The sequence below is a fragment of the Mizuhopecten yessoensis genome, unplaced genomic scaffold (assembly GCF_002113885.1).
Source record: "Mizuhopecten yessoensis strain PY_sf001 unplaced genomic scaffold, ASM211388v2 scaffold3853, whole genome shotgun sequence".
Taxonomy (NCBI): domain Eukaryota; kingdom Metazoa; phylum Mollusca; class Bivalvia; order Pectinida; family Pectinidae; genus Mizuhopecten; species Mizuhopecten yessoensis.
Genome location: NW_018405252.1, coordinates 978,447 through 995,416, shown reverse-complemented (window position 1 = coordinate 995,416; position 16,970 = coordinate 978,447). Strand labels below are relative to the sequence as shown.

The 16,970-nt window shown below is 39.1% G+C and overlaps 1 protein-coding gene across 6 annotated transcripts in view; it reads left to right on the top strand.

Annotated features, from left to right (window-relative positions):
- LOC110448154 (unconventional myosin-XVIIIa-like) overlaps positions 1-16,970 on the top strand; it is a 133,070-nt gene that overhangs the window by 79,619 nt on the left and 36,481 nt on the right. For all 6 annotated transcript variants that reach the window (XM_021494244.1, XM_021494242.1, XM_021494241.1 and 3 more), the window contains 7 exons: positions 1,358-1,423; positions 9,763-9,891; positions 10,460-10,603; positions 11,799-11,888; positions 13,170-13,289; positions 15,276-15,390; positions 16,602-16,735. In XM_021494244.1, the coding sequence (XP_021349919.1) occupies positions 1,358-1,423; positions 9,763-9,891; positions 10,460-10,603; positions 11,799-11,888; positions 13,170-13,289; positions 15,276-15,390; positions 16,602-16,735 (798 nt within the window). The remainder of the gene's footprint in view (positions 1-1,357; positions 1,424-9,762; positions 9,892-10,459; positions 10,604-11,798; positions 11,889-13,169; positions 13,290-15,275; positions 15,391-16,601; positions 16,736-16,970) is intronic.

Sequence of the window (16,970 nt, the reverse complement as noted above, 5' to 3'; positions counted from 1 at the left end):
AAACCCATCCAATGTGGGACCAAAGATAAAAACCCATCCAATGTGGGACCACAGATATAAACCCATCCAATGTGGGACCAAAGATAAAAACCCATCCAATGTGGGACCACAGATATAAACCCCATCCAATGTGGGACCAAAGATATAAACCCATCCAATGTGGGACCACAGATAAAGGTGAAGTTCAGTCACAGTGTGGATGGAGGAATTTTATCGTCACAGTGTGGATGGAGGAATTTTATATCCAATGTGGGACCAAAGATAAAAACCCATCCAATGGGGGACCACAGATATAAACCCAACAAATGTGTGACCACAGATAAAACCCATCCAATGTGGGCCCACAGATATAAACCCCATCCAATGTGGGACCACAGATAAAGGTGAAGTTCAGTCACAGTGCGGATGGAGGAATTTTATATCCAATGTGGGACCAAAGATAAAAACCTATCCAATGTGGGACCACAGAGAAAGGTGAAGTTCAGTCACAGTGCGGATGGAGGAATTTTATGGTCACAGCGTGGATGGATGAATTTTATCATCACAGCGTGGATGGAGGAATTTTATCGTCACAGTGTGGATGGATGAAAAGTTTGATATTTTGTTCTCCTGATTTTGTGTAAATGAATACTACTAACATCCACATTGTGTACTCTACCCAAGTGTAGAGAAATTACTGAGGAGAGGCCAATGTAGGGCATTGAATCACTTCATCAAAATAAAACTAACCTTTATGAGGTCAAATCATATGCACCAATAACATTTTAAAAGTGAAACTTCTTTTTTCTACTGATAAAAAGTTTTGCATGTTTGCCAATTTTCAGCGATGAGAATCAAATTGATGGTTTTAATAGTTTTGACCTAGTTTTCGTAGTTGATTACACAGTTATCAGCTCCGACAGATTCATTACAGAAATACACGCCAATATGTCAGCAACGGTTAGATCCAGAAAATTGTAATATTTTAATCAGCCTGCTTACCTGACAATTAAGATTAAAATTCCTGTACAGTATAAGTAGGACAGTGTGGCTGAGGGGATCTTCTTAAAGTTATAAAGTAACATAGGGCGATGGCCGAGGGCAGTATTCTGTACATTATCTAGTAACATAGGGTGGAATCACATGAAGTTGTGGTATACATAGTTCTATTAACTTATTCAAAAGATAATTCTAATAAATTGATTCCCTGAATAACACATCAGATGAAGTTTTCTTATTTTCAAATTTGCTTTATATGAAAAGTTATGTAACTTATTGTAATTGTTACATAGATTGAAGTTATATATCTCTTATTATAAAGAGAACAGTGACTGAAGGTAAACAAATATATAACTGATGTTGTTCTATATTTGTACAGGCTGTGAATACAATTCTGGATCACTTGGAAATCGAGAAACTTAACTACAGAGTCGGACTTAGTCAGGTAAGTCTTACATCACTTTAATCTTAAAACTTTGTTAACTACAGAGTCAGACTTAGTCAGGTAAGTCTTACATCACTTTAATCTTAAAACTTCGTTAACTACAGAGTCGGACTTAGTCAGGTAAGTCTTACATCACTTTAATCTTAAAACTTCGTTAACTACAGAGTCGGACTTAGTCAGGTAAGTCTTACATCACTTTAATCTTAAAACTTCGTTAACTACAGAGTCGGACTTAGTCAGGTAAGTCTTACATCACTTTAATGTTAAAACTTAGTTAACTACAGAGTCGGACTTAGTCAGGTAAGTCTTACAACACTTTAATCTTAAAACTTCGTTAACTACAGAGTCGGACTTAGTCAGGTAAGTCTTACATCACTTTAATCTTAAAGTTAGCAAGTACATTAAGTGTCTGTGAAATCATGTGACGCGTCTGTACTGTCGGCTTATTAGTGTGGTCAGTACTGGTCAATAGAAATAAATAACATGTAAGAGTCACAAAACTTGTGATCGAATCTTGTCTCATTCTTGTTCAGTATGAAACTAGCCAAGCAACAATATGTCAATCCTCTAAACCGGTACTCTGTATTTAGTCTAGATCTTACAATCTTACAATGATTATCTGGTGCTGGAAACTTTTGGAAATTTGCAAATGAATCCTCTGTAATAAGTGAAAAATAGCACTGCACCAAACATTACCCTGTACACAGTATACATACTGGTGTATTGATTGTTGTCAGGTTAAAACTCCCAGGCCTGCCTACTGCACTCCACATACGCAGCTTATATTGTATCTCATGTTCAATTTGAATTGATTCAAGTCATGAAATTATTATTGTTTATTATTTGCATTCATCTGGAATTATTTATGTGCAAACAAGGAAAACAATTTTTAAAAAGGCATAACCTTTATCTTTCACATATTTATGTTAGAGAGAAAAAAATATATAGCATTGCTTTACCAGATAACCTGAAAGGCATTTTCAGATTAAAAAGAAAACTTATAGCCTGTGGAATATACACAGGAAATAATACTCCCTGTTTTACTTTTTTGTATCCTGGGAGTGCTTGTTTCCAGATATGAATCAGATCTGTAAAACTTGTTCGCAGGGGGTTCGGGGAGGGCTTTAAACTGGACATGGTTTATCCCTAAATACTATACTGTAGTACAAGAGACTTGTGTCAACTGCAGTCATGAGCTTATGAACAATATTAGTATTTAAAATCTGAGTTATTTGTTAACCCTGCATTATACATAGAGTATAGGATTCATTGCTGGAGCATGACAGGCATGCAATGGGACACTTAACACCAAATTGAGTTTTAAAGGTTTTTTCTATTAATGGTAATGGCAACAACTGGTTCACCTGTTGTCAGTATAATGTGACCGGGCGAATGGCTGTGCTGGGTGACTTCGGCATAGTATTTCAGTGAGATAGCACTATAAAATCGGCATCAGATCCGCGCTATCATAAGGAGGCAATTACACCAACATACCCTGTCTCCAGCACACATACACACATACACGCAAACATAACACACACGGAGGTACGTCCTTAAATGACCTTAGCTGTTAATAGGACGTTAAACAAAATCAAACCAAAACCAAACCTGACAACTTTAACACATTCTAAACAACATGGTGATGATACAAGTTCTAGGCCATTATCGTGTGAAGGTAAGCTAACCAGACTTGTGTTGTATGCTACATACATGTCATTAAAACTCACCTTGTCGTAGGGGGAGGTGCCACCTGTGTTGTATGCTACATACATGTCATTAAAACTCACCTTGTCGTAGGGGGAGGCGCCACTTGTCATGCCCCGCTGAACAGATCCTTGTCCGTCACTAGTTACAACCACTGTGACAATTTGTCAGATCACTAGCAGACCGCCCCTGTGTGGTACAACCACTGTGACAATTTGTCAGATCACTTGCAGACCGCCCCTGTGTGGTACAACCACTGTAACAATTTGTCAGATCACTAGCAGACCGCCCCTGTGTGGTACAACCACTGTAACAATTTGTCAGATCACTAGCAGACCGCCCCTGTGTGGTACAACCACTGTAACAATTTGTCAGATCACTAGCAGACCGCCCCTGTGTGGTACAACCACTGTAACAATTTGTCAGATCACTAGCAGACCGCCCCTGTGTGGTACAACCACTGTAACAATTTGTCAGATCACTAGCAGACCGCCCCTGTGTGGTACAACCACTGTAACAATTTGTCAGATCACTTGCAGACCGCCCCTGTGTGGTACAACCACTGTAACAATTTGTCAGATCACTAGCAGACCGCCCCTGTGTGGTACAGAGATGATCTGGTTAGTTATCTGTATCTGTTGTCTATCACTGCAGTTGTATAGATTGTACCTCCTACATACCGTACATACCACACACCCTCCAGTCTCCTTTACCTCAAGTACCTTACCAATTCACTCATTAACATTTAAGGATTCTTACTTCAAAAACCAATTATGCTGAATGGTGAAAATTCCTGATCTGTAGTACTTTGTCTGTATTGGCAGCCACTGCTGTAAGGATAAAGGACGACCTTGATTAGAGAATAATAGCGTTTATTGGAGTACGGATGAGAGTTGACTTTGATATCAGAATACTGGTGTTCCTAACCCAATACACAAGTTTACATGGTAACACTTCAGTAAGTAAGGTAATATACACAAAGTAGTGAGGTGGTACACGCATGTATGCAATAGTTAATATAAAATTCACACAGAGTGCTCTTCAGTTTATGCTATTGACGAACATCTAGTTAGCTTTCAACAATATGTAAAGTATTAGATGTACCATTAACTGTGCCCCTCCTGTAGATCAGATGTACCAGTAACTGTGCCCCTCCTGTAGATTAGATGTACCAGTAACTGTGCCCCTCCTGTAGATTAGATGTACCATTAACTGTGCCCCTCCTGTTGATCAGATGTACCATTAACTGTGCCCCTCCTGTAGATCAGATGTACCAGTAACTGTGCCCCTCCTGTAGATTAGATGTACCAGTAACTGTGCCCCTCCTGTAGATTAGATGTACCATTAACTGTGCCCCTCCTGTTGATCAGATGTACCATTAACTGTGCCCCTCCTGTAGATCAGATGTACCAGTAACTGTGCCCCTCCTGTAGATTAGATGTTACCTAATGAACCAGTAGTGGTTAGGATATTTTCCTCGGCATCTTCCATCACATTGTTATGTGTATATAATGAAGTTGTAAGAAGCAGTACTTCACACAACATGTAAACCTCAGATACCTCCTAACCCTTAACCAGGAATTAAGTTAGGGGATGTCGGCTGTATTGTGGGGGAAATCTTTGTAAGACTGGAGTTATATGACCACAGTGGCCTCCTTTAGTAATTGACAATAACTGTATATAACTGATACATAACTGATGTAGGTAGTGGCTGTGGTAGACCAGATTCCTCTTGAGTTTGGAATAGTTTGTACAAAAGATAGATACCAGACTATAGAAGGTCATATTAACAAGGTTCCGCTGCAGGCGCTGTACCTTTGTACAGGTAATTTACACCTGTATACCAGGTATGTGTAGTGTGTATACCTGGTATACAGGTGTATACAGACCCTTACTACATGTACCAGGTATATCCACTACACATACCTGGTATACAGATGTATACAGACACTTACTACATGTCCCACGTATACACACTATACATACCTGGTATACAGGGGTATACAGACACTTACTACATGTACCAGGTATATACACTACGCATACCTGGTATACAGGTGTATACAGTCACTTACTGCATGTACCAGGTATACACACTACACATCCCTGGTATACAGGTGTATACAGACGCTTACTACATGTACCAGGTATACATACTGCACATACCTGGTATACAGGTGTAAATTACCTGTACAGAGGTAGATAACTGTTATCAGACTCGAGTCACACTCCCGACTACCATTACAGGTGTATACAGACCCTTACTACATGTACCAGGTATATACACTACGCATACCTGGTATACAGGTGTATACAGACCCTTACTACATGTACCAGGTATATACACGACACATACCTGGTATACAGGTGTAAATTACCTGTACAGAGGTAGATAACTGTTATCAGACTCGAGTCACACTCCCGACTACCATTACAGGTGTATACAGGCACTTACTACATGTACCAGGTATGTGTAGTGTGTATACTGGTACATGTAGTAAGTGTCTGTAAACACCTGTATACCAGGTATGTGTAGGGTGTATACTGGTACATGTAGTAAGTGTCTGTATGCACCTGTATACCAGGTATGTGTAGGGTGTATACTGGTACATGTAGTAAGTGTCTGTATACATCTGTATACCAGGTATGTGTAGTGTATATACCAGGTACATGTAGTGAGTGTGTGTATACACCTGTATACCAGGTATGTGCAGTGTATATACCTGGTACATGTAGTAAGGGTCTGTATACACCTGTATACCAGGGATGTGTAGTGTATATACCTGGTACATATAGTAAGTGTCTGTATACACCTGTATACAAGGTATGTATAGTGTGTATACCTGGGACATGTAGTAAGTGTCTGTATACATCTGTATACCAGGTATGTGTAGTGTGTAGACCTGGTACATGTAGTAAGTGTCTGTAAACACCTGTATACCAGGTATGTGTCGTGTATATACCTGGTACATGTAGTAAGTGTCTGTATACACCTGTAATGGTAGTCGGGTGTGTGACTCGAGTCTGATAACAGTTATCTACCTATATACATGAAAATCAAAGCATGCAATACATATATCAATTATTGATAACACTTATGTTTCGGCTGCTGGTTTTTATCATTGTATGATGTACACACACAGTTGGTATTAAATGGCAGCCCTGAGGCCTGATAATAGACACCAGATATTGGCAACAATCTTCAGATATTGAAACAGAAAGGACTTTCAGTTAGGTGGAGCTCATACCTTCAAAGCAATCTTGTTGATAGAATTGAATAATGTTGTTAGCATACCCTGATAGTAATACTGAATGCTAAACCTGTTTGAATGTCAGCGTTAGTCATAAAAGCTGTTTGATTTCCCAAGAGAAGTGTTTAAGGCACTTTGGTGTGATCTAATACAGTTTCCTCTCTCCTGTGCAGTTCTATCATACACACTCTCTCTGTCCTGGTAAAGGGCTTTGATCAATTCATTTTAAAAGAATTTACCTCATGGTACAAGAAATGCTTTATTATGTGTCTGACTCTCTACTGGAAACAAACACGGTTGTGATCAGTGGGGATGAAAGTCATCTGTAGAATGTCGGGGATTACACTTTATCATAATACAAATATAGAGATTTTATAACAAACAAGTCTTTATGCTCTTTTGATGACCTTACTGTTACATATACAGAAATCAATGTGGAGATCTCTCTTCTGTTGCCTCCAACCCTCCAGTGATACCCCGTAGCTTCACCTACAAACCAACTGCATCACTTTCTGTTTTGTGCACAGACATTTCGAATCAGACAGTAGTCAAATAGTTTGGTTCTTTTTTTAAGTTCGTATAAAAAAGCAGTGTCTCGTTGTTACATCGGTTGTTAACTAATTTCTTAGTCATCATTTCTATTTCTTTTGATTTTAAAATTTTATTGTTGATAATATTGTATTTTCTGTTTGTGTTTGTAACGTTTTTATTATTCGGTTGATGTTTGGTGCAACTATTATTTATAGTTTGTGATCTCCTGTTTTATTACTCCCGCTAAATTGACAACACATATTTACCACTTCAAACCTGTGAAGATCAAATATTGTTTCTTTTGTGAAGAAAATTGTCCATTTTTGTCCATATTTTATGAAAAGTAAATATTAGAAAACTTCAAAGATAGTTGATTTTACCAATCATTTTTTTGGGACAATAAAACTATGGAACGTCCCACTTAACTTGGGGGATCAGAGCCGGCAGTCTGTGAGGTGGGAATGCCGTCAATCTGACACAGGAGATTGATAGGCTTAAAATTACATCTTTTGCAAGCTCTGCCAAAATGTGTGGACTGTTTAGGTTTATGTATGATTGGTGGTGTGTGTGTGCAGTATAAAAACTTCCGGTATCAGACTGGTTGTGTTGGGACCGCCCTGGAGGTCTCTCAGCCTGTGTATCTGTTGTAACACTACGCCGTACTACACCAGGTGAGAACCTTCCGCTCCACTCATCTTAATTTCAAAATTTTAATTTTGTATGTGACAGTTTCTATATCCATAACAATTGACCTTTTCATTTCCTTTTTTTTTTGAAGAAAAAGTTGGTTGAGCAGGGGAAGGGATAATATTTTGGATCCATATCAAATTATTCAAACTCAAGATATTTTGTTAGATGGAAAGGTATGATAAAATGTGTTGGGTGATAAGATTAGTCAGCCATTTTTAATTTTTTTGAGAAATATGTTTCATTTTTGTTTTTTTAGACAGCTCATCTCATTTAAAAATATTCAACTGTTGTTTTCTAAGGCAGTTTTAGTGTGCCTGTTCGCTTTGGATTCCTGTTTTTTCTTTTCATTAACAATTGAGTTTCTAAAACTTACAGTTTTAAAGAAAAGTTGTTTAAGTTACACTGTTCATTAGGTTTAGTAACTGTTTAGATTGGTCTGACCGATTACAGGCTGCCTCCAGTAAAATTGTGTTTAGTTATTGTTTAGATTGGTCTGACTGCTTAGAGGCTGCCTCCAGTAACATTGTGTTTAGTTGCTGTTTAGATTGGTTTGACCTAGCTATTACAGGCTGCCTCCAGTAACATTGTGTTTAGTTACTGTTTAGATTGGTTTGACCGATTACAGGCTGCCCCCAGTTTAATTGTGTTTAGTTGCTGGGTAGATTGGTTTGACCTAGCTATTACAGGCTGCCTCCAGTTATACATTGTGTTAAGTTACTGTTTAGATTGGTTTGACCGATTACAGGCTGCCCCCAGTTAAATTGTGTTTAGGTACTGTTTAGATTTGTTTGACCGATTACAGGCTGCCTCCAGTTATACATTGTGTTTAGTTACTGTTTAGATTGGTTTGACCGATTACAGGCTGCCCCCAGTTACATTGTGTTTAGTTGCTGTTTAGATTGGTTTGACCGATTACAGGCTGCCCCCAGGTAAATTGTGTTTAGGTACTGTTTAGATTTGTTTGCCCTATTACAGGCTGCCTCCAGTTATACATTGTGTTTAGTTTCTGTTTAGATTGGTTTGACCGATTACAGGCTGCCCCCAGTTACATTGCGTTTAGGTACTATTTAGATTGGTTTGACCGATTAGAGATTGCCCCCAGTTACATTGTGTTTATAATTAGGTACTGTTAAGATTGCAGTTTGACCGATTACAGGCTGCCCCCAGTTACATTGTGTTTAGTTGCTGTTTAGATTGGTTTGACCGATTACAGGCTGCCCCCAGTTACATTGTGTTTAGTTACTGTTAAGATTGGTTTGACCGATTAGAGATTGCCCCCAGTTACATTGTGTTTATAATTAGGTACTGTTAAGATGGCGGTTTGACCGATTACAGGCTGCCTCCAGTAATATTTTGTTTAGTTACTGTTTAGATCGGTTTGACCAATCATAGGCTGCCTCCACGGCTGTCAGTTGGTGATGTAACCATATATAAACCACTTACCCTATACATTGTGTAACGTTCATAGTACACATTAAAATTAAAAGTGACCTTGGACAGTTATCTGTTTCAAACAATAAGTTTTTGACCTCAAAGTCATTTCTATGTGACTTGTCATACCCTCGACTACCAAACACAGCAGGACTTACAACATTATATCATCACATTTCAGTATTTGGTAATACACAGCTATCACTGGCTTTGTTAAAGGGACCTTATTCTTCACATTGTCGTTGCCAGGAATATCACAGGGGAATAGGTGTGGAATGGGGAACTAATACGACAGTATTCTTACAAACCTACTGTATAGATGGACTCACAGTACTTCTGATTATATACTGGTTATATCTACATCCAGTGTCAGTCAGCAGTGATCGTCAGTTCTGTACCAACAGTTCTTAGGCCATTAAAACTTGTGCAATATTAATGAGACGACATATTGAGATGTTTTAGCGAGACTATGCAGTAGTCATTGTCTAAATAAGAAAGGACTTGTTTATGTATAAACTATTTACACAGTCAATAAATTGATTTTTGAACTGTCGAAGTAACAGTCAACACTGTGCACCTACTACCACTTACAAGGTTACAGACAGTGTGGCCCGCTACCGACCACTTACAGAAGGTTACAGACCCGATACATACTCTAGAAGATCAGCCCCTACCTGTCTGGTCAATAACACTGCTGACAGCTGTCATTGGTTTTTTTTTCTTTAATTACAGGTGTTCTTCCGGGCAGGTGCTCTGAATCAGTTGGAGGCTGCACGCGACGAGAAGATCACTGGTACCGTGATTGGGCTGCAGGCCTGTTGTCGGGGCTACCTGGGCAGGAAGTACCTAGGAAAGTTACGGGTAAGTAGACACACTTAATTCATACTGAACTACAATGTTAGACCTGCACTGTTTCAGTAAGATATGATTTTCTTGTTTGAACTTCAAAGAGAAGATTGTAGAGGTTATTTGTAGTATTTGATTATCACATTAAAAATCAAACTGTATTGATGGGGTGATTCCCTACATTAGGATTTAGAAGAATGGAAATCAGTAACACTTCCTCATCTGCCTACATTTCTTATTTGTCCCAGTCAATCAGATTTGCATTGTTGTATCCTTGTATTCAGTGGTGTGAGTGAAAGGGAAAATCTCTGTTATTCAGTCTCTGATCAATCTGATAAGTGATATATATATGTATATAATGTTTCTTTTTCAGTTAAATGAACAAATTACTGTCCTGTTTGTAGGTTGATTCAAAAGTCTGTTCCCGTCAGTGAATCATATTTCCTTCTGGCTTCACAATCGGGAACATTTGATCTACCCATAATTTCCCTACTAAGAGGGAAATAGATACATAATAATCATACAGAAGTGAACTATAACATAGTTTTAAAAATAATTTGGTGATATTGTTTTCCCCTCAAAGGTAAAACACATCGCCATCAGCTGTATCCAGAAAAATATACGCAAGTTGATGTTGATACGTGATTGGCCTTGGTGGAGGTTATATACCAAAGTCAAGCCCCTTCTGGATGTTCACCGGACAGAAGAAGAGCTCAAGTCAAGGGAGGTCAGTCTCAGCAAACTTCTTATCTTTACCTTTGGTTATTTGTGTACCTGTGAAAAAAGTTCAATTAATTAAGGAATAATCCAGAGTTTCAAACCTAGACCTACTTTCTTTCTACTATCTGTATTGTGTGGGGTACAAGGAAACTGGCCTTATTTCATTTCAAACCAGCTGAATTACATACCTGGAATTGAAGGTTTCTGGCCAGATATTATTACATAATACTAATAAGTACATAGATTTATCAGTTTAGGTTATACGGAAGGTTCTGGGAAAATATTGTTGGTGTTATTTAGCAGTGTGAGTCTTATGAAGAATCAAGACCATTGACGGAAATAAATTTGCATATGTATTTTTCTTAAACTGCATTTCTTAACGTCGCCACATATTTGGAATTGTAGACATGCTAAATGTGTGATGGCTATCAGGTTTTAACTTTCTCTATACTTTAATAGTGATGGACATTTATTGTGATGGTGTGAACATGTGTATGGGGGATAGAAATATTGTCAGTGACAGCTGTTACTAACACCGATAGTGATAAGATCCGTACGAAGGATAATGTCGAAGGAGTTAACAGTGACGGAGTAATGCTTGATTTTAACACCAAACACTCAAAATATTACAGGACGTTTAAAAAATATCTCACAACATTCATGAGATTCTGAATTTGATTAAGAAATAGTGAAATTTTAAACAGAGTAGAATGAGGGTGCATATGTTCAGTGTTGGGACAGCATTTATACTAATATTGTTAGTGACATCGATGCATGTACGTGGGGGACGATGTCTGTTTTGAATACATTAGGATTGTGTAAAGTATTTGAAAAGTTTGGCCAGGAAACATAGGATGCAGAATAACTCTTTAAGGTTATGCAAAGCTTCAAGCAATTAAAAACTTCGGCCAGGATGCTGAGTGAGCAGACGCAGAGGAGAACAGGATGACCAGCTACACACGTAGGAAGTAGCTTCCTCTTCATTGTCATGTACACAAGTCAATTAGTAAAAAATAATGTACATGTAGATCAAACACATTCTATAATTAGCAGTTATGTCAAGAGTTAATGGAGAAATGTCTCGGACAGATTTGTAGAATGATTATTTCTGTGATGGTTTTATGGAATGATTTAGTTGATTGAACATTCTTGCGATGGCTATTTTTGTGTTTCCTGACCGTCAATGTCCCTGTGTTTTCCAGTATGAACTTGAACAAATGAAGTCGAAGCTGGAGAGGATCGAGCGTGAGAGGAATGAATACAAACAGCAGAGCGAAAAACTGGAGAATAGGGTGAGTACCCCAGCTTCGTGTGTCCTGTGTACAAGACAGGGATGAAATGTTATAAAATGAACCCTGTCTTGCAAGACCTCTCCACAGATCTGCTGCCTTGCCTGTCCTCCAGAGGTCCTTTGATTTTATTCCAACAAACATAATTATGTTGTATTACCAAAAAGACATGGCCTCTGAAAGCAGATATTGAGATACCGAAAGGAATGGTCCTTCAAGATAAGTTCTACTATACATATTTTACATCTTTATAAAAAACAATCTTAAAACTCCGGTTTCCTTTTATACTGCCTAATGTCATGCTCACTACCATTGTTAAGGATTTCAGATAAGTTTCAATGTTTTAAAAATATTTCATATCAATTGGCACAGCTGTATATACCAAACATTCAATAGTGCATAGATTTGAAAGGCTTCAGTCCTTCTTAATCCTGGTAATAAACCTTAATTGTATATATAATGTACAGCCATGTGTGTTCCAGCTATCTCCTATAGCCAGGTGTATCAATTGTTTATAAACTGACAGCAGGCCAGACATCCCAGGTACAAACAATGTAGCAGCTTCTGGTCTAATGATTGTTGTACAGGTTCATAACCGACCAGGTCTGTGGATTGTTTACATTAATCCTTCTGTTCCCTAACAATGTACCTGCCTCCTCCTCCCTTGATAGTCTGTTTTTTCTGCTGTCTGTCCCCACCTGACTATATATGTGTCTGTCTTTCTGTCTGTCCTCACCTGACATTGTGTCTTTCTGTCCTCACCTGTCTGTCTTTCGGTCTGTCCCCACCTGACAGTATGTCTGTCTGTCGTCCAATAACTTTGTTCATCTGTCCCCACCTGGCATTGTGCTTGTCTGTATGTCTTTCCCCACCTGACTATGTGTCTGTTTGTATGTCTGTCCCCACCTGACTATGTGTCTGTCTTTCTGTCTGTCATCACCTTACTGTGTGTCTGTCTTTCTATCTGTCAGCACCAGACATTGTGTCTGTCTGTCCTCGCCTAACTGTGTATGTATCTGTCCCCAGTTGGCTATGTGTCTGTCTATCTGTCTGTCAGGACCAGACATTGTGTCTGTCTGTCCTCACTTAACTGTGTATGTATCTGTCCCCAGCTGGCTATGTGTCTGTCTATCTGTCTGTCAGCACCAGACATTGTGTCTGTCTGTCCTCATTTAACTGTGTATGTATCTGTCCCCAGCTGGTTATGTGTCTGTCTATCCGTCTGTCAGCACCAGACATTGTGTCTGTCTGTCCTCACCTAACTGTGTATTTATCTGTCCCCAGCTGGCAGAGGCGACGGCAGACCTAGCAGAAGAACACTCAGCAGCCATACAGTCCTCAGAGATGCTGGACGCTGAGACATCTGAGAGGATGAGGCTAGAAAAGGACCTCAAAGATCTCCAGGTTAGTCTCTTATACACATGTTTTGAGTGATTACTAGTGTGTCAAAATTGTAAAGGTGTGTCAAATGGTTACAGGTGTGTCAAATGGTTACAGGTGTGTCAAAATTGTAAAGGTGTGTCAAATGGTTACAGGTGTGTCAAATGGTTACAGTTGTGTCAAATGGTTACAGGTTTGTCAAATGGTTACAGGTGTGTCAAAATTGTAAAGGTGTGTCAAATGGTTACAGGTGTGTCAAATGGTTACAGGTGTGTCAAATGGTTACAGGTGTGTCAAATGGTTACAGGTGTGTCAAATGGTTACAGGTGTGTCAAATGGTTACAGGTGTGTCAAATGGTTACAGTTGTGTCAAATGGTTACAGGTTTGTCAAATGGTTACAGGTGTGTCAAAATTGTAAAGGTGTGTCAAATGGTTACAGGTGTGTCAAATGGTTACAGGTGTGTCAAATGGTTACAGGTGTGTCAAATGGTTACAGGTGTGTCAAATGGTTACAGGTGTGTCAAATGGTTACAGGTGTGTCAAATGGTTACAGTTGTGTCAAATGGTTACAGGTTTGTCAAATGGTTACAGGTGTGTCAAAATTGTTCAGGTGTGTCAAATGGTTACAGTTGTGTCAAATGGTTACAGGTTTGTCAAATGGTTACAGGTGTGTCAAAATTGTAAAGGTGTGTCAAATGGTTACAGGTATGTCAAATGGTTACAGTTGTGTCAAATGGTTACAGGTTTGTCAAATGGTTACAGGTGTGTCAAAATTGTAAAGGTGTGTCAAATGGTTACAGGTGTGTCAAATGGTTACAGGTGTGTCAAATGGTTACAGGTGTGTCAAATGGTTACAGGTGTGTCAAATGGTTACAGGTGTGTCAAATGGTTACAGGTGTGTCAAATGGTTACAGGTGTGTCAAATGGTTACAGGTGTGTCAAATGGTTACAGGTGTGTCAAATGGTTACAGGTGTGTCAAATGGTTACAGTTGTGTCAAATGGTTACAGGTTTGTCAAATGGTTACAGGTGTGTCAAAATTGTAAAGGTGTGTCAAATGGTTACAGGTATGTCAAATGGTTACAGGTGTGTCAAATGGTTACAGGTGTGTCAAATGGTTACAGGTATGTCAAATGGTTACAGTTGTGTCAAATGATTACAGGTTTGTCAAATGGTTACAGGTGTGTCAAAATTGTTAAGGTGTGTCAAATGGTTACAGTTGTGTCAAATGGTTACTGGTTTGTCAAATGGTTACAGGTGTGTCAAAATTGTAAATGTGTGTCAAATGGTTACAGGTATGTCAAATGGTTACAGGTATGTCAAATGGTTACAGTTGTGTCAAATGGTTACAGGTTTGTCAAATGGTTACAGGTGTGTTAAAATTGTAAAGGTGTGTCAAATGGTTACAGGTATGTCAAATGGTTACAGGTTTGTCAAATGGTTACAGGTGTGTCAAAATTGTTAAGGTGTGTCAAATGGTTACAGTTGTGTCAAATGGTTACTGGTTTGTCAAATGGTTACAGGTGTGTCAAAATTGTAAATGTGTGTCAAATGGTTACAGGTATGTCAAAATTATAAAGGTGTGTCAAATGGTTACAGGTGTGTTAAAATTGTAAAGGTGTGTCAAATGGTTACAGGTGTGTAAAACTTGTTAAGGTGTGTCAAATGGTTACAGGTATGTTAAATGGGCACAGGTGTGTCAAATGGGTACAGGTGTGCCAGCAATGTTTTGTGTCAATATCACCAAAGTGTTCCTATATGTCAATATGTACAGGTATACCAGATAAAGTGACAGGTGTTAAATATATTTTGGTTTATTATAAAATGACCAAAGTTTATAAGGTCAGATGGAGATGATTTGGTGAAGGAAATTTAATCATGAAAAATCAGTAGATTTGCAACTAAAGTTTAACTGAATTGCAAGTGGGTATTCTTGTAATAAAACATTGCTTATAAACAATGTTTGTGGAGGGTCTAATGTCTGACTCACCATAATGTTTCTTCTTATAGTCCAAGTACACGGTGCTCAAACGGCATGGGGAGAAGATTGAAATGGAGCTCACACAAGTCCATCTGTGGCAGGCTCAGTCCCTGGACGGTGAGATGGATGGGGAGGACATGGACGGTAAGTTACAGTCTGGGGNGACAGGGTATGTCATTTAGGATGTGGGACAGGGTATGTCATTTAGGATGTGGGACAGGGTATGTCATTTAGGATGTGGGACAGGGTATGTCATTTAGGATGTGGGACAGGGTATGTCATTTAGGATGTGGGACAGGGTATGTCATTTAGGATGTGGGACAGGGTATGTCATTTAGGATGTGGGACAGGGTATGTCATTTAGGATGTGGGACAGGGTATGTCATTTAGGATGTGGGACAGGGTATGTCATTTAGGATGTGGGACAGGGTATGTCATTTAGGATGTGGGACAGGGTATGTCATTTAGGATGTGGGACAGGGTATGTCATTTAGGATGTGGGACAGGGTATGTCATTTAGGATGTGGGACAGGGTATGTCATTTAGGATGTGGGACAGGGTATGTCATTTAGGATGTGGGACAGGGTATGTCATTTAGGATGTGGGACAGGGTATGTCATTTAGGATGTGGGACAGGGTATGTCATTTAGGATGTGGGACAGGGTATGTCATTTAGGATGTGGGACAGGGTATGTCATTTAGGATGTGGGACAGGGTATGTCATTTAGGATGTGGGACAGGGTATGTCATTTAGGATGTGGGACAGGGTATGTCATTTAGGATGTGGGACAGGGTATGTCATTTAGGATGTGGGACAGGGTATGTCATTTAGGATGTGGGACAGGGTATGTCATTTAGGATGTGGGACAGGGTATGTCATTTAGGATGGGACAGGGTGTGTCTTTAGGATGTGGTACAGGGTATGTCATTTAGGATGGAACAGGGTATGTCTTTTAGGATGGGACAGGGTATGTTTTGTCAGGGACATGGTATGCCTCTGGGCGTGGGACAAGGGGGTGTTGTCTATGGATGGGACAATGAATGTCTTTGGTTAGGAGTTGTTTGGGCATGGAAATGATGACATGTCTGGAGCTTGAACAGGGAATTAGTTTGTCGTGGAAAATTGTTGGTAGGCACATAGGGTTTGGGGCAGGAATATGGTTGGGAAATTGGGATTCTGAAATTTATTTTATTAACAAGATACTTGGTGACTTGTTATGACTTTTGTCGAATATCAAATTCTACATAAAAATATTGAATTATATTAAGTTGTAGTTTCAACAAAGAAAAATAACAACTAACAAGCAAGCAACTCTGATTGTTTACCCCCAGTTCATTTATGTGTATGTTTGTAGGTGATAATTCTATCTATAAGGAGAGGTATGAGAGAATTCTCAGAGAACTTAATTTCACCAAGAAACGCATGAGCAAAGAGCACGAGGATGAGATGGAGCTGGAACAGAATGCCAGGAAGGCTTTGGAAAAGAGGGTGAGTAGATATTGTACTTATACTTCAAAATAGAAGTGTTTAACTGGATTGAGATACTGGTGACAGGACAACTTTGATACCTGTGCTACCTTACTGTGACACAGTGACTAAGGGGTGTATGCTACCTAACTGTGACATGGAGACTTAGGGGTGTATGCTACCTAACTGTGACACAGAGACTTAGGGGTGTATGCTACCTAACTGTGACACAGAGACTTAGGGGTGTATGCTACCT